The sequence below is a fragment of the Leptodactylus fuscus genome, unplaced genomic scaffold (genome assembly GCF_031893055.1).
Source record: "Leptodactylus fuscus isolate aLepFus1 unplaced genomic scaffold, aLepFus1.hap2 HAP2_SCAFFOLD_54, whole genome shotgun sequence".
Classification (NCBI taxonomy): Eukaryota; Metazoa; Chordata; class Amphibia; order Anura; family Leptodactylidae; genus Leptodactylus; species Leptodactylus fuscus.
In genome coordinates this window covers 601,610-627,780 of record NW_027440568.1, presented here as the reverse complement: position 1 = coordinate 627,780, position 26,171 = coordinate 601,610, and the positions used below count along the sequence as shown (strand labels likewise).

Below are 26,171 nucleotides of genomic sequence, written 5' to 3'. Positions count from 1 at the left end.
CATGAGAGTCCCCCTCACAAGATGTCGCCCCCTGTACATCAGAGTCCCCCTCACAAGATGTCGGCCCCCTGTACATCAGAGTCCCCCTCACAAGATGTCGCCCCCTGTACATCAGAGTCCCCCTCACAAGATGTTGCCCCCTGTACATCAGAGTCCCCCTCACAAGATGTCGCCCCCTGTACATGAGAGTCCCCCTCACAAGATGTCGCCCCCTGTACATGAGAGTCCCCCTCACAAGATGTCGCCCCCTGTACATGAGAGTCCCCCTCACAAGATGTCGCCCCCTGTACATGAGAGTCCCCCTCACAAGATGTCGCCCCCTGTACATGAGAGTCCCCCTCACAAGATGTCGCCCCCTGTACATGAGAGTCCCCCTTACAAGATGTCGCCCCCTGTACATGAGAGTCTCCCTCCCAAGATGTCGCCCCTGTACATGAGAGTCCCCCTCACAAGATGTCGCCCCCTGTACATCAGAGTCCCCCTCACAAGATGTCGGCCCCCTGTACATCAGAGTCCCCCTCACAAGATGTCGCCCCCTGTACATCAGAGTCCCCCTCACAAGATGTCGCCCCCTGTACATGAGGGTCCCCCTCACAAGATGTCGCCCCCTGTACATGAGAGTCCCCCTCACAAGATGTCGCCCCCTGTACATGAGAGTCTCCCTCCTAAGATGTCGCCCCCTGTACATGAGAGTCCCCCTTACAAGATGTCGCCCCCTGTACATGAGAGTCCCCCTCACAAGATGTCGCCCCCTGTACATGAGAGTCCCCCTCACAAGATGTCGCCCCCTGTACATGAGAGTCCCCCTCACAAGATGTCGCCCCTGTACATCAGAGTCCCCCTCACAAGATGTCGCCCCCTGTACATGAGAGTCCCCCTCACAAGATGTCGCCCCCTGTACATGAGAGTCCCCCTCACAAGATGTCGCCCCCTGTACATGAGAGTCTCCCTCCCAAGATGTCGCCCCCTGTACATGAGAGTCCCCCTCACAAGATGTCGCCCCCTGTACATCAGAGTCCCCCTCACAAGATGTCGCCCCCTGTACATCAGAGTCCCCCTCACAAGATGTCGCCCCCTGTACATGAGAGTCCCCCTCACAAGATGTCACCCCCTTTACATGAGAGTCCCCCTCACAAGATGTCGCCCCCTGTACATGAGAGTCCCCCTCACAAGATGTCACCCCCTTTACATGAGAGTCCCCCTCACAAGATGTCGCCCCCTGTACATGAGAGTCCCCCTCACAAGATGTCGCCCCCTGTACATGAGAGTCCCCCTCACAAGATGTCGCCCCCTGTACATCAGAGTCCCCCTCACAAGATGTCGCCCCCTGTACATGAGAGTCCCCCTCACAAGATGTCGCCCCCTGTACATGAGAGTCCCCCTCACAAGATGTCGCCCCCTGTACATGAGAGTCCCCCTCACAAGATGTCGCCTCCTGTACATGAGAGTCCCCCTCACAAGATGTCGCCCCCTGTACATGAGAGTCTCCCTCACAAGATGTCGCCCCCTGTACATGAGAGTCCCCCTCACAAGATGTCGCCCCCTGTACATGAGAGTCCCCCTCACAAGATGTCGCCCCCTGTACATCAGAGTCCCCCTCACAAGATGTCGCCTCCTGTACATCAGAGTCCCCCTCACAAGATGTCGCCCCCTGTACATGAGAGTCCCCCTCACAAGATGTCGCCTCCTGTACATCAGAGTCCCCCTCACAAGATGTCGCCCCTGTACATGAGAGTCCCCCTCACAAGATGTCGCCCCCTGTACATGAGAGTCCCCCTCACAAGATGTCGCCCCCTGTACATGAGAGTCCCCCTCACAAGATGTCGCCCCCTGTACATGAGAGTCCCCCTCACAAGATGTCGCCTCCTGTACATGAGAGTCCCCCTCACAAGATGTCGCCCCCTGTACATGAGAGTCTCCCTCACAAGATGTCGCCCCCTGTACATGAGAGTCCCCCTCACAAGATGTCGCCCCTGTACATGAGAGTCCCCCTCACAAGATGTCGCCCCCTGTACATCAGAGTCCCCCTCACTAGCAGCGGAGGCCATCAGCATCCCAGTCAGGATGAACAGGAACCCAATTAACCAAATGGGACCCCCATCAATTCATGGCGGGGACCATAAATAAGTCACTGCGCTCGCTCTGACTGATGATCCCTTTCATTCTAACCATGTGTCACTTGAAAATGGGCGTGTTACCCCGAAACGCTGACGTGGCGTCGTCTGATGGTGGATCTGCAATAAAAGTGTTGTGTGATTTTCAAAGTCGGAGCGAGCCCAGTGCCTTATTTACAGTCTCCGCCCCGAATTGGTGGGGGTCTCATTTACACTTCATATCGGGACACCCTGCACAGCGGCATTCACAATCCTTCAGGCTTCAGAGCTGAAATCTCCCAACAATTGTCCTCCCTCTACATTAGAGGAGCTCAGCTAAGCTGGGGGAGGGGATATCTGTCAGCAAACTTACTGACTGTTTCCAAAAGCAACCAAGTGAATTACTAACATAACCATAATCCAGCCCAGTGTATGATAAGACTGCAGTCAGTATACACAGTATAAATACCAGTATACACCACTATAGGACTAGTATATATATCAGTATACACCACTATAGGACTAGTATATATATATATATCAGTATACACCACTATAGGACTAGTATACAGTATATCAGTATACAGAGTATATACCACTAATCTATAGGACTAGTATATATTGTGGGGGGCTAACAATATCTTATGAAAAATTATGTATAGAGGTGGGGGCTGAGATTGTTCTATCTGTCCATTTCTCTGTTCCCAGAGATGAGCAGTTTGGAACTTGCCAGACTGGTTATGTAGACACTATGCTCTGTGTATTGGGTGATGTTATCTTACAAAGAACGGAGACAGATTGGCTGGGACCAGGGGCATTGTTAGTAAAAGATCAAAGCCGAAAGACCCCTTTTGAGATAAAGGGAGAAGAGAAGGGTAATTAAGCTAATTGTCTCCAAACGAGGGTGTAAACACTGGATGTCTATTGTCTTTAGAATGCCTTGAGATATACATCCAGAGAGAGAGAGACTGTGGGGTGGTAGTTTCCTGTTGGAATGTTAGATGTAATTAGGCCTTAGCCAATGAGAAGATGCTAGGTTATGTTACTATGTCATTAGAATAACCCAACCTGTATAAATACTACCTCTCTGTAACAATAAATCAGAATCCATTTTGATACACCACCATCTGTGTCTTTGTGGTTCTCCAGGCTAAGGATGGCTGTAGCCAATCCAGGCCTGTTATTTAAGTTGAAACTACAACAACATAAGCTCTGGGGGTCTTGTGCCCCTAACAGAAATTGGTGCTTCCAACTTGCGGCTTGAGAGATGAGGAGATGGTTTGCTGATCCCCCGGATGACCAGATTACAGGAGTGCCTGGAACCACAGATCCAACAAAGTCAGCGCTGCAAGGTAAGAGCTTTTATCTTACCAGTTTGATCTGTGTTTCTAAGTACTTTTGTTTTCCTGTCCGAGTGTGAGGTAAACACATATGCTCCTTATATAGATAGCTCAAGTTTTTTTGCAAAGAACCTAAAAGAGTATGTTGTTGTAGCGGGGTGGGAAATGTTATACTTCATTCTTTGTATACTGTCCATGCTGTAATGTGATTGATACATCTGTTATAAAGTGTATAAAGCGGTACAGGAGGGAGAGTCAGTCTCTATCCTTAATCCATAGAAAAGTACTGAGTGATTGAAAAGTCCTTGTTTAAGAACACTAGCCTCCAGCCGTGCCTGGACGGTCAGGATCGAATGAGACCCAAGTAGTAGCACTAAGGACTGAGTAGAATCCGCGCAAGTACGTGCAAAGATTCAGGGGTGTTCAGGACACAGACAGAAAGTTGAGTCTGTGGAAACCGAATGAGGTTTTATCCTGAGCACTACGCCAGAATTTTGCGCATCAGAGATTAGTTCAGTGAAAACAGAGTGACTGTTTGGGAGTTCCCACTAAGAGAGGTCGGTATGACCCCCAGAGCGATCTGTGTGACCCCGGGGAGAAATGTGTGTGACCCTCGAGTAGTCAAGAGTGACCCTCTATTGTCTTAATTGCCCTAGAGGGGTGGGAAGCTCATAGCTGACTGGCCATCAGCGAAAATGGGGATAAATCTGTGTGATTCTGGGGAGAAATCTGTGTGACCCCCAGATAAATCTGTGTGGCTCTAGTGAGTCTGTGTGACCCTAGAGCAGCGGTTCTCAACCTGTGGGTCGCGACCCCGGCGGTGGTCGAACGACCAAAACACAGGGGTCGCCTAAAGCCATCGGAAAATATGTATTTCCGATGGCTTTAGCCGCTGAGAAGCCGCACTGCCTTTGCAGCAGGGTAGATCCTAGTGGGCTAAAGGACCTGTGATGACGTCATGACCATGTGATTGGACTCTGGTGTGGGCGGAACTATTCAGTACAGTGCCGAGTTACACAGAAAGGGAAGGCTGCAGTGAGTGGAGACTGGAAGGTAAGATGGAGAGAAGAGACAGCATGTGTAAGCAAGGGGTGGGAAGGGGATGCAAGCAGTGTGTGAGTATGATAGGAGGGGATGCAGGCTGTGTGTGAGCAAGATGGGGTGTGTTTCAGGCTGTGTGTCAGCATAATAGTGGGGTTCAGGCTGTGTGTGAGCAAGATGGGGGACATGAATCTGGGGGCAGAGATGGGGGACATGAATCTGGGGACAGAGATAGGGGACATGAATCTGGGGACAGAGATAGGGGACATGAATCTGGGGGCATAGATGGGGGGACATTATTCTGAGGGGAGAGATGGAGGGGTGACATGAATCTGGGGGCAGAGATGGGGGGACATGAATCTGGGGACAGAGATGGGGGGACATGAATCTGGGGGCAGAGATGGAGGGGACATGAATCTGGGGGCAGAGATGGGGGGACATGAATCTGGGGACAGAGATGGGGGGACATGAATCTGGGGGCAGAGATGGAGGGGACATGAATCTGAGGGCAGAGATGGGGAGGACATGAATCTGGGGACAGAGATGGAGGGACATGAATCTGTGGTCAAAGATGGGGGGACATGAATCTGGGGGCAGAGATGGAGGGGACATGAAACGGGGCAGATGAAGAGGTTATATGAAACTGGGGGAGAGATAGAGGGGGGACATATAATTTACGGGTGACTATAGGAGGATTATACTGTGTGGGAGCATGTGAAAAATGAATGAGAATGGGCGGAGTCAACATAAAAGTGGGCGGAGCCAAATTTGTTGCGGCGCGCACTGTGCGCCGCACATTTTATCCCTCTTTCTACTTTTCAAAAGTTGGGAGGTATGGGTTGTAGCAAAATTAAGGCCCGTTCACACAGGAACAGAGGGGGCAAATTATGGTGCGAAATCCACGTCATAATCCACCCTCTCACAATGGAGGTCTATTTAGACCGCCAGGCTTGTTTTTTGTGTGAGCGGCATGCTGACGCTCACGGAAAAAAAAGTGGGCTGCCCTTTCTTCAGGTGGATTCCACCACTCGGTGACCTGTGGCGTCCACCTGGGGGTAGCAACCTCCCGAGTCGTCCCATTAATTTGAGCCGACTCCGGGGGGGAAGCCGCGACAGTCGTGGCAAGCATGTTTTGACCCGAGAGTGACGCGGCTCCCCGCGTCACTCTCAGTGGCTAAATCTGCTATAGATCCACTATACCGCCCCCTGTGTGAACTAGCCCTTACAGTTATGAAGTAGCCACCAAAATTATTTTTTGGTTTGGGGGTCACCGCAACATGAGGAACTGTATTGCGGGGTCACGGCATTAGAAAGGTTGAGAACCACTGCCCTAGAGGAATATACCCCATATGAACTAATAGGGAGAGAGAGAGAGAAGAAGTTGCCGCCGAGAAAAAGAAAAAGGGAAAAATAAATGAATAAAAAATCCTTAAGAGAGCAGGGGTTCCTAAGATAGGATTGTTTGATAGTAAATTTTGGGAACCAATGGAGATTAGATCATGCAGGACAGATACAGGAGCATCAGTTACAAAGGGGAATATATGCTCTAATTGAAGAACAGAATGGGAGGGGTGCAGAGTCAGCTGGTATGGGAATCAGCCCAAGAGATAGTTTAAGGAAAGAGCAGTGGGAAAAGGAGGTGAGAAACTGCTGATAAGATGTTGGATAGTTGGATAACATTAAGTAAGGAATGGTTACAGAAATAAGGTATTAAGTGTTTGTATATTTTCCTTAGTGTAAGGGAATGTATAGTAAGCACCCACTCACAGTCCAGCTAAAGGGTTAATGTGGCCTGCACATGGCATTGTGTTGTTAGTGCCATGTGAGTGATAATGAATGTCAGGCCCCTCCCCCCCTTATCTCCACAAGGGGTATACAATATACAGGTTTTGCTAGAATTCAACAGAAGGGGGAGGGGAGACACGGCAGGTGACTAAGATGTCAGCTATAAGTGATAGATTGTAACACCACTGGTATAATGTATGGAGAATTATGAATATATGGTTTAATAATTTGTAACTGTATAGTGTAAGCTGTTTCTAACCAGTATTTGACTTCTAAAAGTGTATTGTGATGTGTTACAGTGGTAAAAGCTTTGATTGGAATCTCATAAAGAAAAATGTTAAAAGTCTGGCAGTCGGCCCTCAAGGTAAACCTCAAATATAGTGTAAGAGCTTCTGAACTTCTGTGGTAATTAGAAGAGTGAGGTTTGCCATGGAAATATTCAAAAATTGCACAAAGATATTAATATGTAATGTTGGTATCAGTATTGGCTGTTTAAATCAGATTTAATGTCTTTAGAATTGGATTAATGGCATAAATTTGAGATAATCATTGTTATGTTTATTTTATAGTGATATACACATTGATAAGAAGATGAAGCCATCTAATTACTTGTTTTGGTTTGTTTTCTCCTCAATATTCAGCTGTGCAGGAATTATAAATAACCCTGTGATTATTTGTAGGAAAAGAAGAATAAGATCCGGCCATCCTGAGACAATAAGTGATATCACTGTACAAAATATAGGAAAATTCGATAAGTTCTTTATGATTCAATAGATGTGTGTGTGTCTGGAGCTCCAGTGTGACGTTTGCATGGAAAGTGAATGGGCCCATATGTGTGTCAATTCTATGTACAGGTTACATGTGTTTGCTATATCTGCATGCTCTGTTTGTCTATTTTTAGTCTCCACAGGGAGCAGATGAAGAGATTGACTGCTGAAAACCCCACAGAGGGTGATGACAAGTAGATATAAAAGGGAAATATAAAACTTCTTTCCATTACTGAATACATATATGTGTGTTTTGGTAAATATGAGATGTACTTGGTCATTGTTATTCAGATGATCCTTCTGATATGGGATTAGGCACCATAAGGGGTAAATACAGAAAAAATTTCCAGCTCCACTCCTTAAGTCCCTTTTTGATAAAACGTAGCGTTTATTTATGCATAAGTAAAATTCCAGTATATGTTACAGGCATGGTTGCTATTAAATCAACTCCATGTTCCCAAAAGAAAAGCCAGCTGACGCGTTTCAAAGACAGGCACGTCCCCTTAGTCGTAGCCTAACTTACTTCTCTCTTTAGTTGCTATAAATACCCTTCCCATGATTATGAACACATGAAGTGCTACGTTTTATCAAAAAGGGACTTAAGGAGTGGAGCTGGAAATTTTTTCTGTATTTTTCTATGGATATTCCCCAATAGATGGGTTATTTCACGTGCAACCTCTGTCCCAGAACCTGGCTGTATAACTATCACCGTCAATTTGGACTAGTTCAAGTAAGTGGGCTGTATTTTTTCCTTCCCCAACATTTCCCATTTATGTTTACCATAAGGGATAGGCAATGCATGTGAGCTATCTAATATGTAGGTAAAGATAAATCGTAGGTTTGCAAAACAAAAGTGGTGTTTCTGCGGCATTGTTTGCTACAAGGTGATAGACATCTGACTAAGTAGATCAGAAGTCACTCTAATATCTGCTCTGTAATGTTTTTTTTTTGTGTGTATACATTTTGTTATGACAGGGGAGGGGGAGATAGATTTGATCCCTTAAGGTTTTTGCTTTCTCTGCTGATATATTTTGAGCATTTAATGAATTAGTTGTAATTCTGGAGTGTTTAGAAGTTTTAGAGAATTGAATTTACTTAGGATTGTATAAATAAGTTTGAATACAGGTTTGACAAGTTTTAGCCAGCCAGCTGCGTCTATGATAAAACATTGTTTACAAGGTGTTAATTAGGTTTGTAGGGGAAACAAAGAGAACAATGGCTGGACCCTCAGACTACAGTGTCTTAATTAGTGTCTTAATTAGGTCTCAAAAGTCCTATTGTATAACTGCTGAGGGCAAATAAAGTATTGTATTGCCCTGTATAGCTTAAAGTGAGACACTGGAAATCTAATTAGAAGTGTCTGTTAGTATCACCTTAACTAAAAGAGTCAAAAGAAGTGATAGCAAAAACCACCAGTGTATGAAAAAGACTAGACAAATGTTTTATGGGAAATTAAGTGAATATTATTGTGATATGTTGATAATTTTATTTTATTCTTTGTGCCACAGATAGACAGACATGAACCTGCTGTGTTTCCTCTACCAGAACAGTTGTAAGGCCAGTAAAGGCAAGCTGCAATTTTGTAAGCAAAAATGAGGTGTTTTTAGGTCATTGTCTGAGCAAAAGTACCAAACATCTTTCAGATGAACAGACGATAGTGGTGAGAGAACTGCAGGTGCCAACCCCCCCCCCCCCCCCCATGCTCAGTTACATACCTTTTTGGCCATGGATCAGATAAACTGTGAATGGGCCTGTAAAACCTGTTTGACAAGGGCTTGCCTGACTATCAGAAACCCTTTTCAAATCTATGTCACTGAGGTGGAGGGACAGGCCACTGCAGTCCTGAGGCATATTATAGTACATGTTTGTATACTGTTGCAAGGGGAACACCCTCTTGTGCAAGGGTTGTACTCTCCGTACAGGCCCTGCTTGAGACAAGCTCAGACATTGTCCTAGACCACCCCCTGGTGGTATACAAACCACATGACATCTATGCAATCCTCACACAGATAGACAGATGTCATATTTCTTTGGCAAGATAGAGCAAGATGGAATTTGCTCTACAATCCTCCTCCTACATCTCATTTCAGCATTATTTGAATTTTGAATCCTGCAACTCTTTTACCAGTAGGAGTTCATGATTCAAAAGGGGGGAGTAGATGATGAGATATTTAGTAGATGAGAATTATTTTTTAATTTTTTAAAATTATTAATGAGATATTTTTAAACTCCCTCTCAGAAGAGGCAGCTTCAGTCATGTCACTGATGCCCCATTGGAGAATCCTGGCTATGAGATGTTTGTGGACGGTTCCAGGTACCTAACAGAAAAAGGCAAATTTGTTACAGGGTATGCTGTAGTCATTATACATGACACCATAGTATAAGAAGCCCTTCCACCACACGTGTCAGTATAAGATGCTGACCTTATAGAAGCCTGATAGCACAGCAAACATTTACACTGACTCCAGGTATGTGTTTGGCATTGCACATGGTTCACAGGGCAAACCAATTAAGAATGAAAACTTAGTAAGTCAGTTGATGGAGGCCACATTGCTCCCTAAGCAGTTGGCAATTGTGAAAGTCAGAGCTCCCACAAAGGGAAGAGACCATGAGAATATTGGAAATGAGAAGGCTGATCAAGCAGCGGCACTACTGCCATGGAAGGGTCTCAACCAGGTGAGCAAAGTGGATATTGACCTAGCAGACCCCAAGGGGCTGTACTCTAAGGTGACTGGTGCCAGGGAATGTGAAGGAATGTGGAAAATGGGGGATAGATTGTGTCTGCCCGCAGCAGTATACCCCCAAATGACTGGTTTGGCCAACGGTAAGGTGCATGCCTCTTGAAATGCCATGGAGTCACTAGTGGGTAAGTTATGGGTTGCCTCAAGTTTTGGAAGGGCTGCAGGGAATCACGTAAAAGCATGTCACATATGTGCTCTACACAATCCAGGGCAGGTAGTTAAGACACACCGCATGCACACCAAAATCCCTGTACCCATTCTTGAGAATACAAGTAGTTTACATACAATTGCCTGAATCTGGAACGTACATATATGTGTTGGTCTGTGTGGATTTGTTCTCAGGTTGGATCAGCCAAGCAACGACGCAGGTAACTGCCAAAAAATTGATATCTGAGCTTGTGTGTAGATTGGGGATGCCTGGGATGATAGAGTCTGATAGAGGTACAGGTCTGTATTGGGGATACCTGAGATGGTTGAGTCTGATAGAGGTACAGGTCTGTATTGGGGATGCCTGGGATGATAGAGTCTGATAGAGGTACAGGTCTGTATTGGGGATACCTGAGATGGTTGAGTCTGATAGAGGTACAGGTCTGTATTGGGGATTAAGCAGAGTTCAGCCAAAGTAGAAAAGGTTGAAGTGCACACTCAAGGTGTTTTATGGAAGGGTGATGATAAGTACTGCCAGATGTGTCCAGAACTTGTGTCAAAGACTGAAAGTAACATATGAACAGGCGTTTTCTTCTATTCTAGACCCTGTTTGATCTTTTGATTTTTTCCAGGAGCACATAGCTTGCAGGTGGTGATTGGGTGATAGTAAAAAGACATATCAGAAAGACGGCCCCTCCCAAGTGCTGATGACAACTGCCACCTCCGTCAAATTGGAGGATACACGCTTCCCATTGTAAAAAGGTTCCTGAACCACGGCAGGAATGAAGAAATGGACATTATTTGTTTTTTGTTTTTTGTTTTGCTTTCCTAAAGGATAATGGGGATATGGCAAAACATTGTACAAATTGCCATGGGCATATTGTTTATATAGTATTTTCTTTTAAGTTAATTTTGATATGTTTTAATAGATGTTATGATAAAGATATATATGATTGGAAGACATTGTATGGGTATCAGATGGGGAATCCAGCAGATCTGGCAGCTAGGGAGCTAGTTGAATGTACTCATCTGATACAAATACATATGTCTTAATGGGGGAATTGTGGGGGGCTAACAATATCTTATGAAAAATTATATATAGAGGTGGGGGCTGAGATTGTTCTATCTGTCCAGATATGAGCAGTTTGGAACTTGCCAGACTGGTTATGTAGACAATATGCTCTGTGTATTGGGTGATGCTATCTTACAAAGCAAGGAGACAGATTGGCTGGGACCAGGGGCATTGTTATGAAAAGATCAAAGACGAAAGACCCCTTTTTAGATAAAGAGAGAAGAGAAGGGTAATTAAGCTAATTGTCTCCAACGAGGATATACATCTATTGAGAGAGACTGTGGGGTGGTAGTATCCTGTTGGAATGTACTAATTAGATGTAATTAGGCCTTAGCCAATGAGAAGATGCTAGGTTATGTTACTATGTTATTAGAATAACCCAACCTGTATAAATACTACCTCGCTGTAACAATATATCAGAATCCATTTTGATACACCACCATCTGTGTCTTTGTGGTTCTCCAGGCCAAAGGATGGCTGTAGCCAATCCAGGCCTGTTATTTAAGTTGAAACTACAACAACATAACAATATATATATCAGTATACAATATATATATCAGTATACACCACTATAGGACTAGTATATATCAGTATACACCCCTATAGGACTAGTATACAGTATATCAGTATACAGAGTATATACCACCAATCTATAGGACTAGTATATATATATATATATATATATATATATATATATATATCAGTATACAGAATATATACCACTAATCTATTGTATTGTATCTCTGCCCTGTAGTGTTGATGATGTCAGCCATTACCTTGTGATGTCACCCTCAGGTTGAAGTTGAAGGTTTCGCTTCCGATGATGTTTTTTGCCCGACATTCATATATCCCAGACTCGCTCACCATCGCCCCAGAGACCAGAAGGCTGGATCGGGAACTATTTGACTCCACCATGAACTTTTTATGATCCTGGACAGGAACTGGATCTGGATTATGATAGAACCAGGTGAAGTCAGCCGGAAGTCCGGACACAAGAGACACCGTCATGGCGACCGTCTCTCCTTCTGCTATGTCTATGACAGCGCTGTTATTGTGTCCTGGGCAATGTGGAGGGTCTGATGGAAGAAGAAAGATTATACAGTCACCACTAGGGGGAGCTCAGAGTATACAAATATATACAGTCACCACTAGGAGGCGCTCACTACATACAGATTATACAGTCACCACTAGGGGGAGCTCAGAGTATACAGATATATACAGTCACCACTAGGAGGCGCTCACTACATACAGATTATACAGTCACCACTAGGGGGAGCTCACTACATACAGATTATACAGTCACCACTAGGGGGAGCTCACTACATACAGATTATACAGTCACCACTAGGGGGCGCTCACTACATACAGATTATACAGTCACCACTAGGAGGAGCTCACTACATACAGATTATACAGTCACCACTAGGGGGAGCTCAGAGTATACAGATATATACAGTCACCACTAGGAGGCGCTCACTACATACAGATTATACAGTCACCACTAGGGGGAGCTCAGAGTATACAGATATATACAGTCACCACTAGGAGGCGCTCACTACATACAGATTATACAGTCACCACTAGGGGGAGCTCACTACATACAGATTATACAGTCACCACTAGGAGGAGCTCACTACATACAGATTATACAGTCACCACTAGGGGGAGCTCACTACATACAGATTATACAGTCACCACTAGGGGGAGCTCACTACATACAGATTATACAGTCACCACTAGGGGGAGCTCACTACATACAGATTATACAGTCACCACTAGGGGGAGCTCACTACATACAGATTATACAGTCACTACTAGGAGAGCTCACTACATACAGATTATACAGTCACCACTAGGGGGCGCTCACTACATACAGATTATACAGTAACCACTAGGAGGAGCTCACTACATACAGATTATACAGTCACCACTAGGGGGAGCTCACTACATACAGATTATACAGTCACCACTAGGAAGAGCTCACTACATACAGATTATACAGTCACCACTAGGGGGAGCTCACTACATACAGATTATACAGTCACCACTAGGAGGAGATCACTACATACAGATTATACAGTCACCACTAGGGGGAGCTCACTACATACAGATTATACAGTCACCACTAGGGGGAGCTCACTACATACAGATTATACAGTCACCACTAGAGGGAGCTCACTACATACAGATTATACAGTCACCACTAGGGGGAGCTCACTACATACAGATTATACAGTCACCACTAGGGGGAGCTCACTACATACAGATTATACCGTCACCACTAGGGGGAGCTCACTACATACATATTATACAGTCACCACTAGAGGGAGCTCACTACATACAGATTATACAGTGACCACTAGGGGGAGCTCACTACATACAGATTATACAGTCACCACTAGGGGGAGCTCACTACACTACACACAGATTATACAGTCACCACTAGGAGGAGCTCACTACATACAGATTATACAGTCACCACTAGGGGGAGCTCACTACATACAGATTATACAGTCACCACTAGGGGGAGCTCACTACACTACACACAGATTATACAGTCACCACTAGGAGGAGCTCACTACATACAGATTATACAGTCACCACTAGGGGGAGCTCACTACATACAGATTATACAGTCACCACTAGGGGGAGCTCAGAGTATACAGATATATACAGTCACCACTAGGAGGAGCTCACTACATACAGATTATACAGTCACCACTAGGAGGAGCTCACTACATACAGATTATACAGTCACCACTAGGGGGAGCTCACTACATACAGTATATACAGTCACCACTAGGGGGAGCTCACTACATACAGATTATACAGTCACCACTAGAGGGAGCTCACTACATACAGATTATACAGTCACCACTAGGGGGCGCTCACTACATACAGATTATACAGTCACCACTAGGGAGAGCTCACTACATACAGATTATACAGTCACCACTAGGGGGAGCTCACTACATACAGATTATACAGTCACCACTAGGAGGAGCTCACTACATACAGATTATACAGTCACCACTAGGGGGAGCTCACTACATACAGTATATACAGTCACCACTAGAGGGAGCCACTACATACAGATTATACAGTCACCACTAGGGGGAGCTCACTACATACAGATTATACAGTCACCACTAGAGGGAGCTCACTACATACAGATTATACAGTCACCACTAGGGGGAGCTCACTACATACAGATTATACAGTCACCACTAGAGGGAGCTCACTACATACAGATTATACAGTCACCACTAGGGGGCGCTCACTACATACAGATTATACAGTCACCACTAGGGAGAGCTCACTACATACAGATTATACAGTCACCACTAGGGGGAGCTCACTACATACAGATTATACAGTCACCACTAGAGGGAGCTCACTACATACAGATTATACAGTCACCACTAGGAGGAGCTCACTACATACAGATTATACAGTCACCACTAGGAGGAGCTCACTACATACAGATTATACAGTCACCACTAGGGGGAGCTCACTACATACAGATTATACAGTCACCACTAGGGGGAGCTCACTACATACAGATTATACAGTCACCACTAGGGGGCGCTCACTACATACAGATTATACAGTCACCACTAGAGGGAGCTCACTACATACAGATTATACAGTCACCACTAGGGGGCGCTCACTACATACAGATTATACAGTCACCACTAGGAGGAGCTCACTACATACAGATTATACAGTCACCACTAGGGGGAGCTCACTACATACAGATTATACAGTCACCACTAGGAGGAGCTCACTACATACAGATTATACAGTCACCACTAGAGGGAGCTCACTACATACAGATTATACAGTCACCACTAGAGGGAGCTCACTACATACAGATTATACAGTCACCACTAGGGGGAGCTCACTACATACAGATTATACAGTCACCACTAGGAGGAGCTCACTACATACAGTATATACAGTCACCACTAGGGGGAGCTCACTACATACAGATTATACAGTCACCACTAGGAGGAGCTCACTACATACAGTATATACAGTCACCACTAGGAGGAGCTCACTACATACAGTATATACAGTCACCACTAGGGGGAGCTCACTACATACAGATTATACAGTCACCACTAGGTGGAGCTCACTACATACAGATTATACAGTCACCACTAGGGGGCGTCACTACATACAATAAGAAGCTCACCCAGAATCACTGTACACCATGATGTCCTTCCATCTTGTTCTCCGAGACAGGTGAGGTTGGATCCCTGAATAATTTTATGTCTGGTCACATTCCTGGTCACCTCGTTACTGGATGTAGTCATAGTGTGGTTGAACCTCATAGTCACGTTAGTAGACGGGCGACCTCCTGACCAGGAACAGCCTAACATGATATGCTCATCATCGCTGGGTGTGGCTAGACAGGCGACTCCTCCTTCTGGACTCCCTGTTAGAAGACACAAGTTATAAGGACAAAGGGTCAACAAATGAACTGAATCCAGACATGACACGTGGTCACCTCTCCATTATGTGTCCTCCTGAGTATCTAGAGGTCGGAGCTCCCTTTTCAGATACATGATGGCTCTAGAGGACGGAGCTCCCTTATCAGATACATGATGGCTCTAGAGGTTGGAGCTCCCTTATCAGATACATGATGGCTCTAGAGGACGGAGCTCCCTTATCAGATACATGATGGCTCTAGAGGTCGGAGCTCCCTTATCAGATACATGATGGCTCTAGAGGTTGGAGCTCCCTTATCAGATACATGATGGCTCTAGAGGTTGGAGCTCCCTTATCAGATACATGATGGCTCTAGAGGACGGAGCTCCCTTATCAGATACATGATGGCTCTAAGGTCGGAGCTCCCTTATCAGATACATGATGGCTCTAGAGGTCGGAGCTCCCTTTTCAGATACATGATGGCTCTAGAGGTTGGAGCTCCCTTATCAGATACATGATGGCTCTAGAGGTCGGAGCTCCCTTATCAGATACATGATGGCTCTAAGGTCGGAGCTCCCTTATCAGATACATGATGGCTCTAGAGGTCGGAGCTCCCTTATCTGATACATGATGGCTCTAAGGTCGGAGCTCCCTTATCAGATACATGATGGCTCTAGAGGTCGGAGCTCCCTTATCTGATACATGATGGCTCTAGAGGTCGGAGCTCCTTTATCAGATACATGATGGCTCTAGAGGTTGGAGCTCCCTTATCAGATACATGATGGCTCTAGAGGTTGGAGCTCCCTTATCAGATACATGATGGCTCTAGAGGTTGGAGCTCCCTTATCAGATACATGATGGCTCTAGAGGTTGGAGCTCTCTTATCAGATACATGATGGCTCTAGAGGTCGGAGCTCCCTTATCTGATACATGATGGCTCTAGAGGTTGGAGCTCCCTTATCAGATACATGATGGCTCTAAGGTCGGAGCTCCCTTATCAGATACATGATGGCTCTAGAGGTCGGAGCTCCCTTATCAGATACATGATGGCTCTAGAGGTCAGAGCTCCCTTATCAGATACATGATGGCTCTAGAGGTCGGAGCTCCCTTATCAGATACATGATGGCTCTAGAGGTTGGAGCTCCCTTATCAGATACATGATGGCTCTAGAGGTCGGAGCTCCCTTATCTGATACATGATGGCTCTAGAGGTTGGAGCTCCCTTATCAGATACATGATGGCTCTAAGGTCGGAGCTCCTTTATCAGATACATGATGGCTCTAGAGGTTGGAGCTCCCTTATCAGATACATGATGGCTCTAGAGGTTGGAGCTCCCTTATCAGATACATGATGGCTCTAGAGGTTGGAGCTCCCTTATCAGATACATGATGGCTCTAGAGGTTGGAGCTCCCTTATCAGATACATGATGGCTCTAGAGGTCGGAGCTCCCTTATCTGATACATGATGGCTCTAGAGGTTGGAGCTCCCTTATCAGATACATGATGGCTCTAAGGTCGGAGCTCCCTTATCAGATACATGATGGCTCTAGAGGTCGGAGCTCCCTTATCAGATACATGATGGCTCTAGAGGTCAGAGCTCCCTTATCAGATACATGATGGCTCTAGAGGTTGGAGCTCCCTTATCAGATACATGATGGCTCTAGAGGACGGAGCTCCCTTATCAGATACATGATGGCTCTAAGGTCGGAGCTCCCTTATCAGATACATGATGGCTCTAGAGGTCGGAGCTCCCTTTTCAGATACATGATGGCTCTAGAGGTTGGAGCTCCCTTATCAGATACATGATGGCTCTAGAGGTCGGAGCTCCCTTATCTGATACATGATGGCTCTAGAGGTCGGAGCTCCTTTATCAGATACATGATGGCTCTAGAGGTTGGAGCTCCCTTATCAGATACATGATGGCTCTAGAGGTTGGAGCTCCCTTATCAGATACATGATGGCTCTAGAGGTTGGAGCTCCCTTATCAGATACATGATGGCTCTAGAGGTTGGAGCTCTCTTATCAGATACATGATGGCTCTAGAGGTCGGAGCTCCCTTATCTGATACATGATGGCTCTAGAGGTTGGAGCTCCCTTATCAGATACATGATGGCTCTAAGGTCGGAGCTCCCTTATCAGATACATGATGGCTCTAGAGGTCGGAGCTCCCTTATCAGATACATGATGGCTCTAGAGGTCAGAGCTCCCTTATCAGATACATGATGGCTCTAGAGGTCGGAGCTCCCTTATCAGATACATGATGGCTCTAGAGGTTGGAGCTCCCTTATCAGATACATGATGGCTCTAGAGGTCGGAGCTCCCTTATCTGATACATGATGGCTCTAGAGGTTGGAGCTCCCTTATCAGATACATGATGGCTCTAAGGTCGGAGCTCCTTTATCAGATACATGATGGCTCTAGAGGTTGGAGCTCCCTTATCAGATACATGATGGCTCTAGAGGTCGGAGCTCCCTTATCTGATACATGATGGCTCTAGAGGTTGGAGCTCCCTTATCAGATACATGATGGCTCTAGAGGTTGGAGCTCCCTTATCAGATACATGATGGCTCTAAGGTCGGAGCTCCCTTATCAGATACATGATGGCTCTAGAGGTCGGAGCTCCCTTATCAGATACATGATGGCTCTAGAGGTCAGAGCTCCCTTATCAGATACATGATGGCTCTAGAGGTTGGAGCTCCCTTATCAGATACATGATGGCTCTAGAGGACGGAGCTCCCTTATCAGATACATGATGGCTCTAAGGTCGGAGCTCCCTTATCAGATACATGATGGCTCTAGAGGTCGGAGCTCCCTTTTCAGATACATGATGGCTCTAGAGGTTGGAGCTCCCTTATCAGATACATGATGGCTCTAGAGGTCGGAGCTCCCTTATCAGATACATGATGGCTCTAAGGTCGGAGCTCCCTTATCAGATACATGATGGCTCTAGAGGTCGGAGCTCCCTTATCTGATACATGATGGCTCTAAGGTCGGAGCTCCCTTATCAGATACATGATGGCTCTAGAGGTCGGAGCTCCCTTATCTGATACATGATGGCTCTAGAGGTCGGAGCTCCTTTATCAGATACATGATGGCTCTAGAGGTTGGAGCTCCCTTATCAGATACATGATGGCTCTAGAGGTTGGAGCTCCCTTATCAGATACATGATGGCTCTAGAGGTTGGAGCTCCCTTATCAGATACATGATGGCTCTAGAGGTTGGAGCTCCCTTATCAGATACATGATGGCTCTAGAGGTCGGAGCTCCCTTATCTGATACATGATGGCTCTAGAGGTTGGAGCTCCCTTATCAGATACATGATGGCTCTAAGGTCGGAGCTCCCTTATCAGATACATGATGGCTCTAGAGGTCGGAGCTCCCTTATCAGATACATGATGGCTCTAAGGTCGGAGCTCCCTTATCAGATACATGATGGCTCTAGAGGTCGGAGCTCCCTTATCTGATACATGATGGCTCTAAGGTCGGAGCTCCCTTATCAGATACATGATGGCTCTAGAGGTCGGAGCTCCCTTATCTGATACATGATGGCTCTAGAGGTCGGAGCTCCTTTATCAGATACATGATGGCTCTAGAGGTTGGAGCTCCCTTATCAGATACATGATGGCTCTAGAGGTTGGAGCTCCCTTATCAGATACATGATGGCTCTAGAGGTTGGAGCTCCCTTATCAGATACATGATGGCTCTAGAGGTTGGAGCTCCCTTATCAGATACATGATGGCTCTAGAGGTCGGAGCTCCCTTATCTGATACATGATGGCTCTAGAGGTTGGAGCTCCCTTATCAGATACATGATGGCTCTAAGGTCGGAGCTCCCTTATCAGATACATGATGGCTCTAGAGGTCGGAGCTCCCTTATCAGATACATGATGGCTCTAGAGGTCAGAGCTCCCTTATCAGATACATGATGGCTCTAGAGGTCGGAGCTCCCTTATCAGATACATGATGGCTCTAGAGGTTGGAGCTCTCTTATCAGATACGTGATGGCTCTAGAGGTCGGAGCTCCCTTATCAGATACATGATGGCTCTAGAGGTCGGAGCTCCCTTATCAGATACATGATGGCTCTAGAGGTTGGAGCTCTCTTATCAGATACGTGATGGCTCTAGAGGTCGGAGCTCCCTTATCAGATACATGATGGCTCTAGAGGTCGGAGCTCCCTTATCAGATACATGATGGCTCTAGAGGTTGGAGCTCTCTTATCAGATACGTGATGGCTCTAGAGGTCAGAGCTCCCTTATCAGATACATGATGGCTCTAGAGGTCGGAGCTCCCTTATCAGATACATGATGGCTCTAGAGGTTGGAGCTCTCTTATCAGATACGTGATGGCTCTAGAGGTCGGAGCTCCCTTATCAGATACATGATGGCTCTAGAGGTCGGAGCTCCCTTATCAGATACATGATGGCTCTAGAGGTTGGAGCTCTCTTATCAGATACGTGATGGCTCTAGAGGTCGGAGCTCCCTTATCCCAAAGAAGTCATTAGGAAATGGTCACAAGTCTCCTCCTCCCCCTTTGTGCACTACCACCTCTGTACAGCTCATAGAGCATGCCCACAACATTCCCATAGAAGTCATTAGTTAATAAGATAAGATAAGATAATCCTGTAATAGTCGCACAGTGCAGATTCTCAGTATGTTCCAGCAGCCTAGTAATACAGATACAGGATAATACACAGGAATATATTACAGGACACACAGACTGAGGAGAGAAGATATACTAGGAGTCCATAGCAGCTAAGGAACAGAAGAAGAAGGAAGACTTCATAGTCATAGTCATTAGTCCTGTGTGCGGAGTGTCTGCGCTCGGTCTGATGTAGATTATACAGCCTGGTCGCGGTTGGAAGGAAGGACCTGCGATAGCTCCTTCTCACACTTGGGGTGAAGCAGACGGTCGCTTACACTGCGCCAAGTCCCATCAGGGTCCCATACATGGGGTGGGATTTGTTCTCCCGCATGGAGGTCACCACAGACAGTATCCTTCTGTCACCCACCACCTGTACTGGGTCCAAGGGGCTCCCCAGGACAGAGCTGGCCCTCCTGATCAGCCTGTCAAGTCTATTTCTGTCCCTGGTTGATATACAGCGCCCCCAGCAGGCCACACCGAAAAAGATGGCTGAGGCAACCACAGAGATGAAGAAGGCCCTAAGAAGTGTCCCCTGGACTCCGAAGGCCCTAAGAAGTGTCCCCTGGACTCCGAAGGCCCTAAGAAGTGTCCCCTGGACTCCGAAGGCCCTAAGAAGTGTCCCCTGGACTCCGAAGGCCCTAAGAAGTGTCCCCTGGACTCCGAAGGCCCTAAGAAGTGTCCCCTGGACTCCGAAGGCCCTAAGAAGTGGCTCCTGGACTCCGAAGGCCCTAAGAAGTGGCCCCTGGACTCCGAAGGCCCTAAGAAGTGTCCCCTGGACTCCGAAGGTCCCCTGGACTCCGGCCCTCAGCCTCCTGAGCAGGTAGAGTCTGCTGTGGCCCTTTCTGTGCAGCGCCTCCAGGTGATCGGCCCAGTGTAGTTTATTATTGGGGGCGCACCCAGATACTTATAGTATGGTTTATGCCCTGTGCAGAGTTAGTCAGTGGTTAATGTAAGAGAAGCTGAGCTGCAGTAATCATTGATGGCCACTAAGCAGGAGATGGCGCTGTCTGCTTCCAACTCTGTGCTCTGGATGTCACAGCTACTAGTAGTGGCTGATTGGTAGAGTTGCTGGGTGTCAGACCCCACCTATAGGATCATCAACATGTTTTGCCTGGGAAACCCCTTTGAGTTGAGATCAGGGGGGAGTACAGAGGGAGGGGCCGTCCATACAGCTTAGTAAACGTAACGGGTGATTGAGACTAAATCCTCCCGAAACATTCTAATAATAAGAGGCCCGTGAATCCCCATGATCAGTGCCAGTAACTGCCTGTGAATCCCCATGATCAGTGCCAGTAACTGCCTGTGAATCCCCATGATCGGTGCCAGAAACTGCCCGTGAATCCCCATGATCGGTGCCAGTAACTGCCCGTGAATCCCCATGATCGGTGCCAGTAACTGCAATGAGTATATCTGGAGAGGTGTTATCTTCCATTGTAATCCTTGGTATCTTCTTTGTTATGTAAATGAGGTCACTGCTACAATGAAAAACCTCTATAGAATTAAAAATGTAGGGTCTCGGTTAGACTTAGTGGACAGAGTGAAAATTGTAGGATATTGTACTTTTTTTTAGAGTATAGACAGTGGAGAAGTAACAATAAAATTATTTTAAAAAATCTTTAAAAATGTCTTTCTCACAAAAACACCTTGTTGAGACCCCCCCTCCCCCGGCACTCACAGTTGATCTCCAGGTTGATCTCGTTGCTGGTCTCATTATTCAGCCAGTTGGTCGCTGTACAGGTGAAGGGCCCGCTGTGGCTCCTGGAGATGGGGCTGATGGTGAGAGTGGAGGTCGGAGGAGATTCCCCCCCAGTAATGTAATATGGAGGGTTGGAGGACACTAGAAGTCCATTCATTCTCCAGGAGAAGGTGATGTCTGACCCCTGAGCTGTACAATAGAGAGACACCGAGTCCTGTCCTGCCCAGAGCGCTCCGGATGTGTTACTGGTCAGAGACACTGCCGAGACCGCAGCTGTGGACACAGAGGAGGATTAGTCACTGACCATCATGACACTGTTTTTGGTGAAGCTCTTTAATGCATTTTTCTGAATTAACCCTTGATCCGGTCCTGCAGCGTCCCCGTTTCCCTAAGGCAGCCCAAACCTCCATGTGACCCCAGTCTGGCCATCAGCACAAAGGTGGCTGCTGAAAATATATTTTGGCTTTACCTAAAGAACCAATAGCACAATGATATAAAAGATGTATATACTGTGAGTGCTGTGTGCACAATCTGCAGTGTATTCCTAGGAGCTGGTATACTATCAATATGTGTTACCTGCAGAATGTCCAGTGTATTCCTTTGAAACTTAGCACTCACAAAATTCACACTGCCTGTCTATTCCACCTGTTTGTGCAGAATGTCTAAGATTCTCATTCTGCATGGCCATATTTTCTGTGTGTGCTGTGTGCAGAATCTCCGGTGTATTTAATGAAATATACTGTGCTTTTATTAAGATATAATTTATGCACTTATATTATTTGTCTATATTATCTTAGATTGCTGTGTGCAGAATCTCCAGTGTATTTAATGAAATAGACTGTGTATTAGTTAAGATATCATTTACATTATTTTTCTATATCATCTTAGATTGTTTTGTGCTGAATCCGCAGTGAATCCAGAACTTCATCCTGCTCTCCCCTGACTCACACTCATTGTTATACTATCTGTATTCTGAGTGTAAAATTTCCAGTGAATGAAATGAAGCTTCATGCTGCTCTCTTCTGACTCAAACAAATTGAATATACTTTCTGTGTGTGCTGTGTGTAGATTTTCCAGTGTATCCTATGAGATAAAGCTTCACACTGCTCTCACAATGCCTCTCTACACAATGTTTGTGATTTTTACAGAATCTCCAGTGTATCCAGAGATGAAGCTTCATACTGCTGCTCCTTGACTTACACTGCATGTCTATAATATCTATGTATGTTTTGTGCAGAAGCTCCAGTGTATCCTCTGAAATGTAACTTCACACTGCTCTTTCCTGACTGTTTCTGCTTTTGTAGAGAGACGCTCTATATAATGATTTATCACTAGCTGTATCTAGATGAGACTCTGCCCTCTCTGCTTCTGAGAACCTAGTGACATCAATGGCAGATCAGCTACAACGGGTATATACAAGGTGTACACGAGGACCTCTACATTACACTGTACTCAGAGATTCCCTTTATATTACAGGATTAGAGTCTTTAACACTGAGAACCCATCTATAGTCCTGATGTCTATGGGACTGTCATGCCAAAGGAGAGGGTTATATACAAAATGGTTGACTGTGTGTGCTGTATGTAGAATTTCCAGTGTATCCAATTAGATTCCTGCTTATCCTATGAGACGTAACTATTACACTTTTCTAACTTGACTTCAACTGTGTGTCTATACAACATATGTGTGCTTAGTGCAGAACCTCCAGTGCTTACAGGTTCTGTGTGAGCTGTTTGCAGAATCTTCTGTGTATCTTATTAGAATCACTTTACACTTCTCACCCCTGACTTACACTGCTTGTCTATACTATATTGTGGGATTGTTCTGCAAATGTGATGACAAAGGGATGGGTTAAGTTGTCTCCAAATCCGTCAGACATAAATATTTCTGGAAAGTGTTGCTGGGGCTTAAATGGTCCAGTGATATTGGACTGAGATGTTGGTAAGGACGCCATGAAGAACAGACTCACCTGATACGGTCAGACTCAGGGGGTCGCTGGTGCTGGAGCTGGTCGGGTTCTGGATGGAGCAGGTGTAGGATCCGCTGTCACTCTCAGATATTGGGGTGAAGTCCAGGTAGGCTCCCCTGCAGGTCACATGGGGCTCAGAGCAGATCGTCTTCTCACCACGATAGAAGGTGTAAGTAGTCACAGACTTTTTCCCGGGATTACAATGGAGGGTCACGTTGTTACCAGAGACAATAGGACCAGAGGTGATGGTGAGAGATGGACCTTGTTGGGCGGCTATAAACACAGAAGAGGAAGATGTAGATATTACCAGCAGTGACCATATATGATAGAGATATACAGCAGAGTCATCCCGGGGTAAGGCCGAGATCAGACACATGTGGAGGGCAGGAGAGATCTAAAGACCCCAGATATTACTAATATACACCGACCACCAGCTGAGACTATGTAACAGGGGAAGGGGTTTGTGGAATATGTAGAAGGAGATGTTGGATGAATGGTAGGAATTATACATTTAGGAAGACAAAAGAATAATTTATAAGGCCAGTTTTACACTGTGTGTTTTCACTATCTGTGTGTGCTGTGTGCAGAATCTCCAGGGTATCCTCTGAGGTGTAACTTCACTTTGCTCTCCCCTGACTCACACTGCCTGTCTATAATTTTTGTGTGTGCTATTTGCTTAATCCCCACTATATTCTAGGAGATGTAAAGTCACATTGCTCTCCACTGACCTATATTACTTGCTGATACAATTTGTGTGTGCTGTGTGCAGAATCTCCAGTGTATCTATATCCTATGAGAGTCAATTTAAATTTTTCCCCCTGACTTTAAATAAGTGATTAATTTATCTGTGTTTACTGATTGCAGAATATCCCATGAATTCTATAAGAGTCAATTCACACTATTCCCGCTGACTCCAATGAGTGTCTAATCCATCTGTGTGTGCTGTGTGTAGAATTTCCAGTGTATCCAATGAGATTCCTGGTTATCCTATGAGGTGTAACTTCATGCTGCTCTTCTCTGACCTCCATTTCTTTCTTATACAATTTGTGTGTGCTGTGTGCAGAATTTCCAATGTATCCTAGGAGAGTCAATTCACATTCTTCCCCGTGGCTGACAATGAGTGTCTAATCCATCTGTGTGTGCTGTGTGCAGAATTTCCAGTGTATCCAATGAGATTCCTGGTTATCCTATGAGATGTGGCTGCACACATCTCTCCCATGACCTACATTGCTTGATTTTACAATGTATGTGTGCTGTGTGCAGAATCTGCAATGTACTCTATGAGAGTCAATTTACATTGCTCCCTCTGATGTTCAACAAATGCATAAACTGTGTCTGATAATTGTAAACTATATCTCATTAACTACATGAGAGACAAGTCACACTGATGTGTTGCTGGGGCTCAAATGGTCCAGTGATATTGGACTGAGGACGCCATGAAGATCAGACTCACCTGATACGGTCAGACTCAGGGGGTCGCTGGTGCTATTGCTGACCAGGTTCTGGATGGAGCAGGTGTAGGATCCGCTGTCAGTCCTAGTTATTGGGGTGAAGTCCAGGTAGGCTCCCCTGCAGGTCACATGGGGCTCAGAGCAGATCATCTTCTCCCCACGATAAAAGGTGTAAGTGGTCACATTCTGACTCCCGGCATCACAATGGAGGGTCACGTTGTTATCAGAGACAATAGGACCAGAGGTGATGGTGAGAGTTGGACCTTGTTGGGCGGCTACAAACACAGAAGAGGAAGATGTAGATATTACCAGCAGTGACCATATATGATAGAGATATACAGCAGAGTCATCCCGGGGTAAGGCCGAGATCAGACACATGTGGAGGGCAGAAGAGATCTAAGGTCAGTTTTGCACTGTGTGTGCTGTGTGCAGAGTCTATTTAAACTGTTCCCCTGATTTTCAGTGAGCGCCTAAATTACATTTGTGTCTTCTGAATGTAAAATATATCCCATGAATTCTGTGAGACAAATCAGATCGATCACACTGACTCCGGCGAGTGTCTAAACTATCTGTGTGTGCTGAATGTAGAATCTCCAGTGTATCCAATTAGATTCCTGCTTATCCTATGAGATGTAACTATTACACTTTTCTAACTGACTTAGACTGTGTGTCTATACAACATATGTGTGCTTAGTGCAGAACCTCCAGTGTATCCTATGAGATGCCGCATCACTCCACCATTTTTTTACTTATACTGAGTGTTTTTACTGTCTTTGTATGATTTGTGCAGAATCTTCAGTGTATCCTATGACACACACTTCATACTTCTCTCTCCTGAGTCACTCTAATTGTTTGCAAGTTCTGTGTGAGCTGTTTGCAGAATCTTCTGTGTATCTTATTAGAATCACTTTACACTTCTCACCCCTGACTTACACTGCTTGTCTATACTATTTTGTGGGATTGTCCTGCAAATGTGATGACAAAGGGATGGGTTAAG

General features: G+C 45.7%; 1 protein-coding gene across 1 annotated transcript in view; it reads right to left on the bottom strand.

Moving 5' to 3' along the window:
* The window catches only part of LOC142188578 (hemicentin-1-like), a gene marked incomplete at its 3' end in the record, with an annotated part of 92,985 nt that overhangs the window by 42,330 nt on the left and 24,484 nt on the right, over positions 1-26,171 (bottom strand). The window contains exons 5-7 of the mRNA XM_075261869.1: positions 21,734-22,027; positions 15,185-15,427; positions 11,763-12,062 (exon numbers count right to left, since the gene is read on the bottom strand). Of these exons, the coding sequence (XP_075117970.1) occupies positions 11,763-12,062; positions 15,185-15,427; positions 21,734-22,027 (837 nt within the window). The remainder of the gene's footprint in view (positions 1-11,762; positions 12,063-15,184; positions 15,428-21,733; positions 22,028-26,171) is intronic.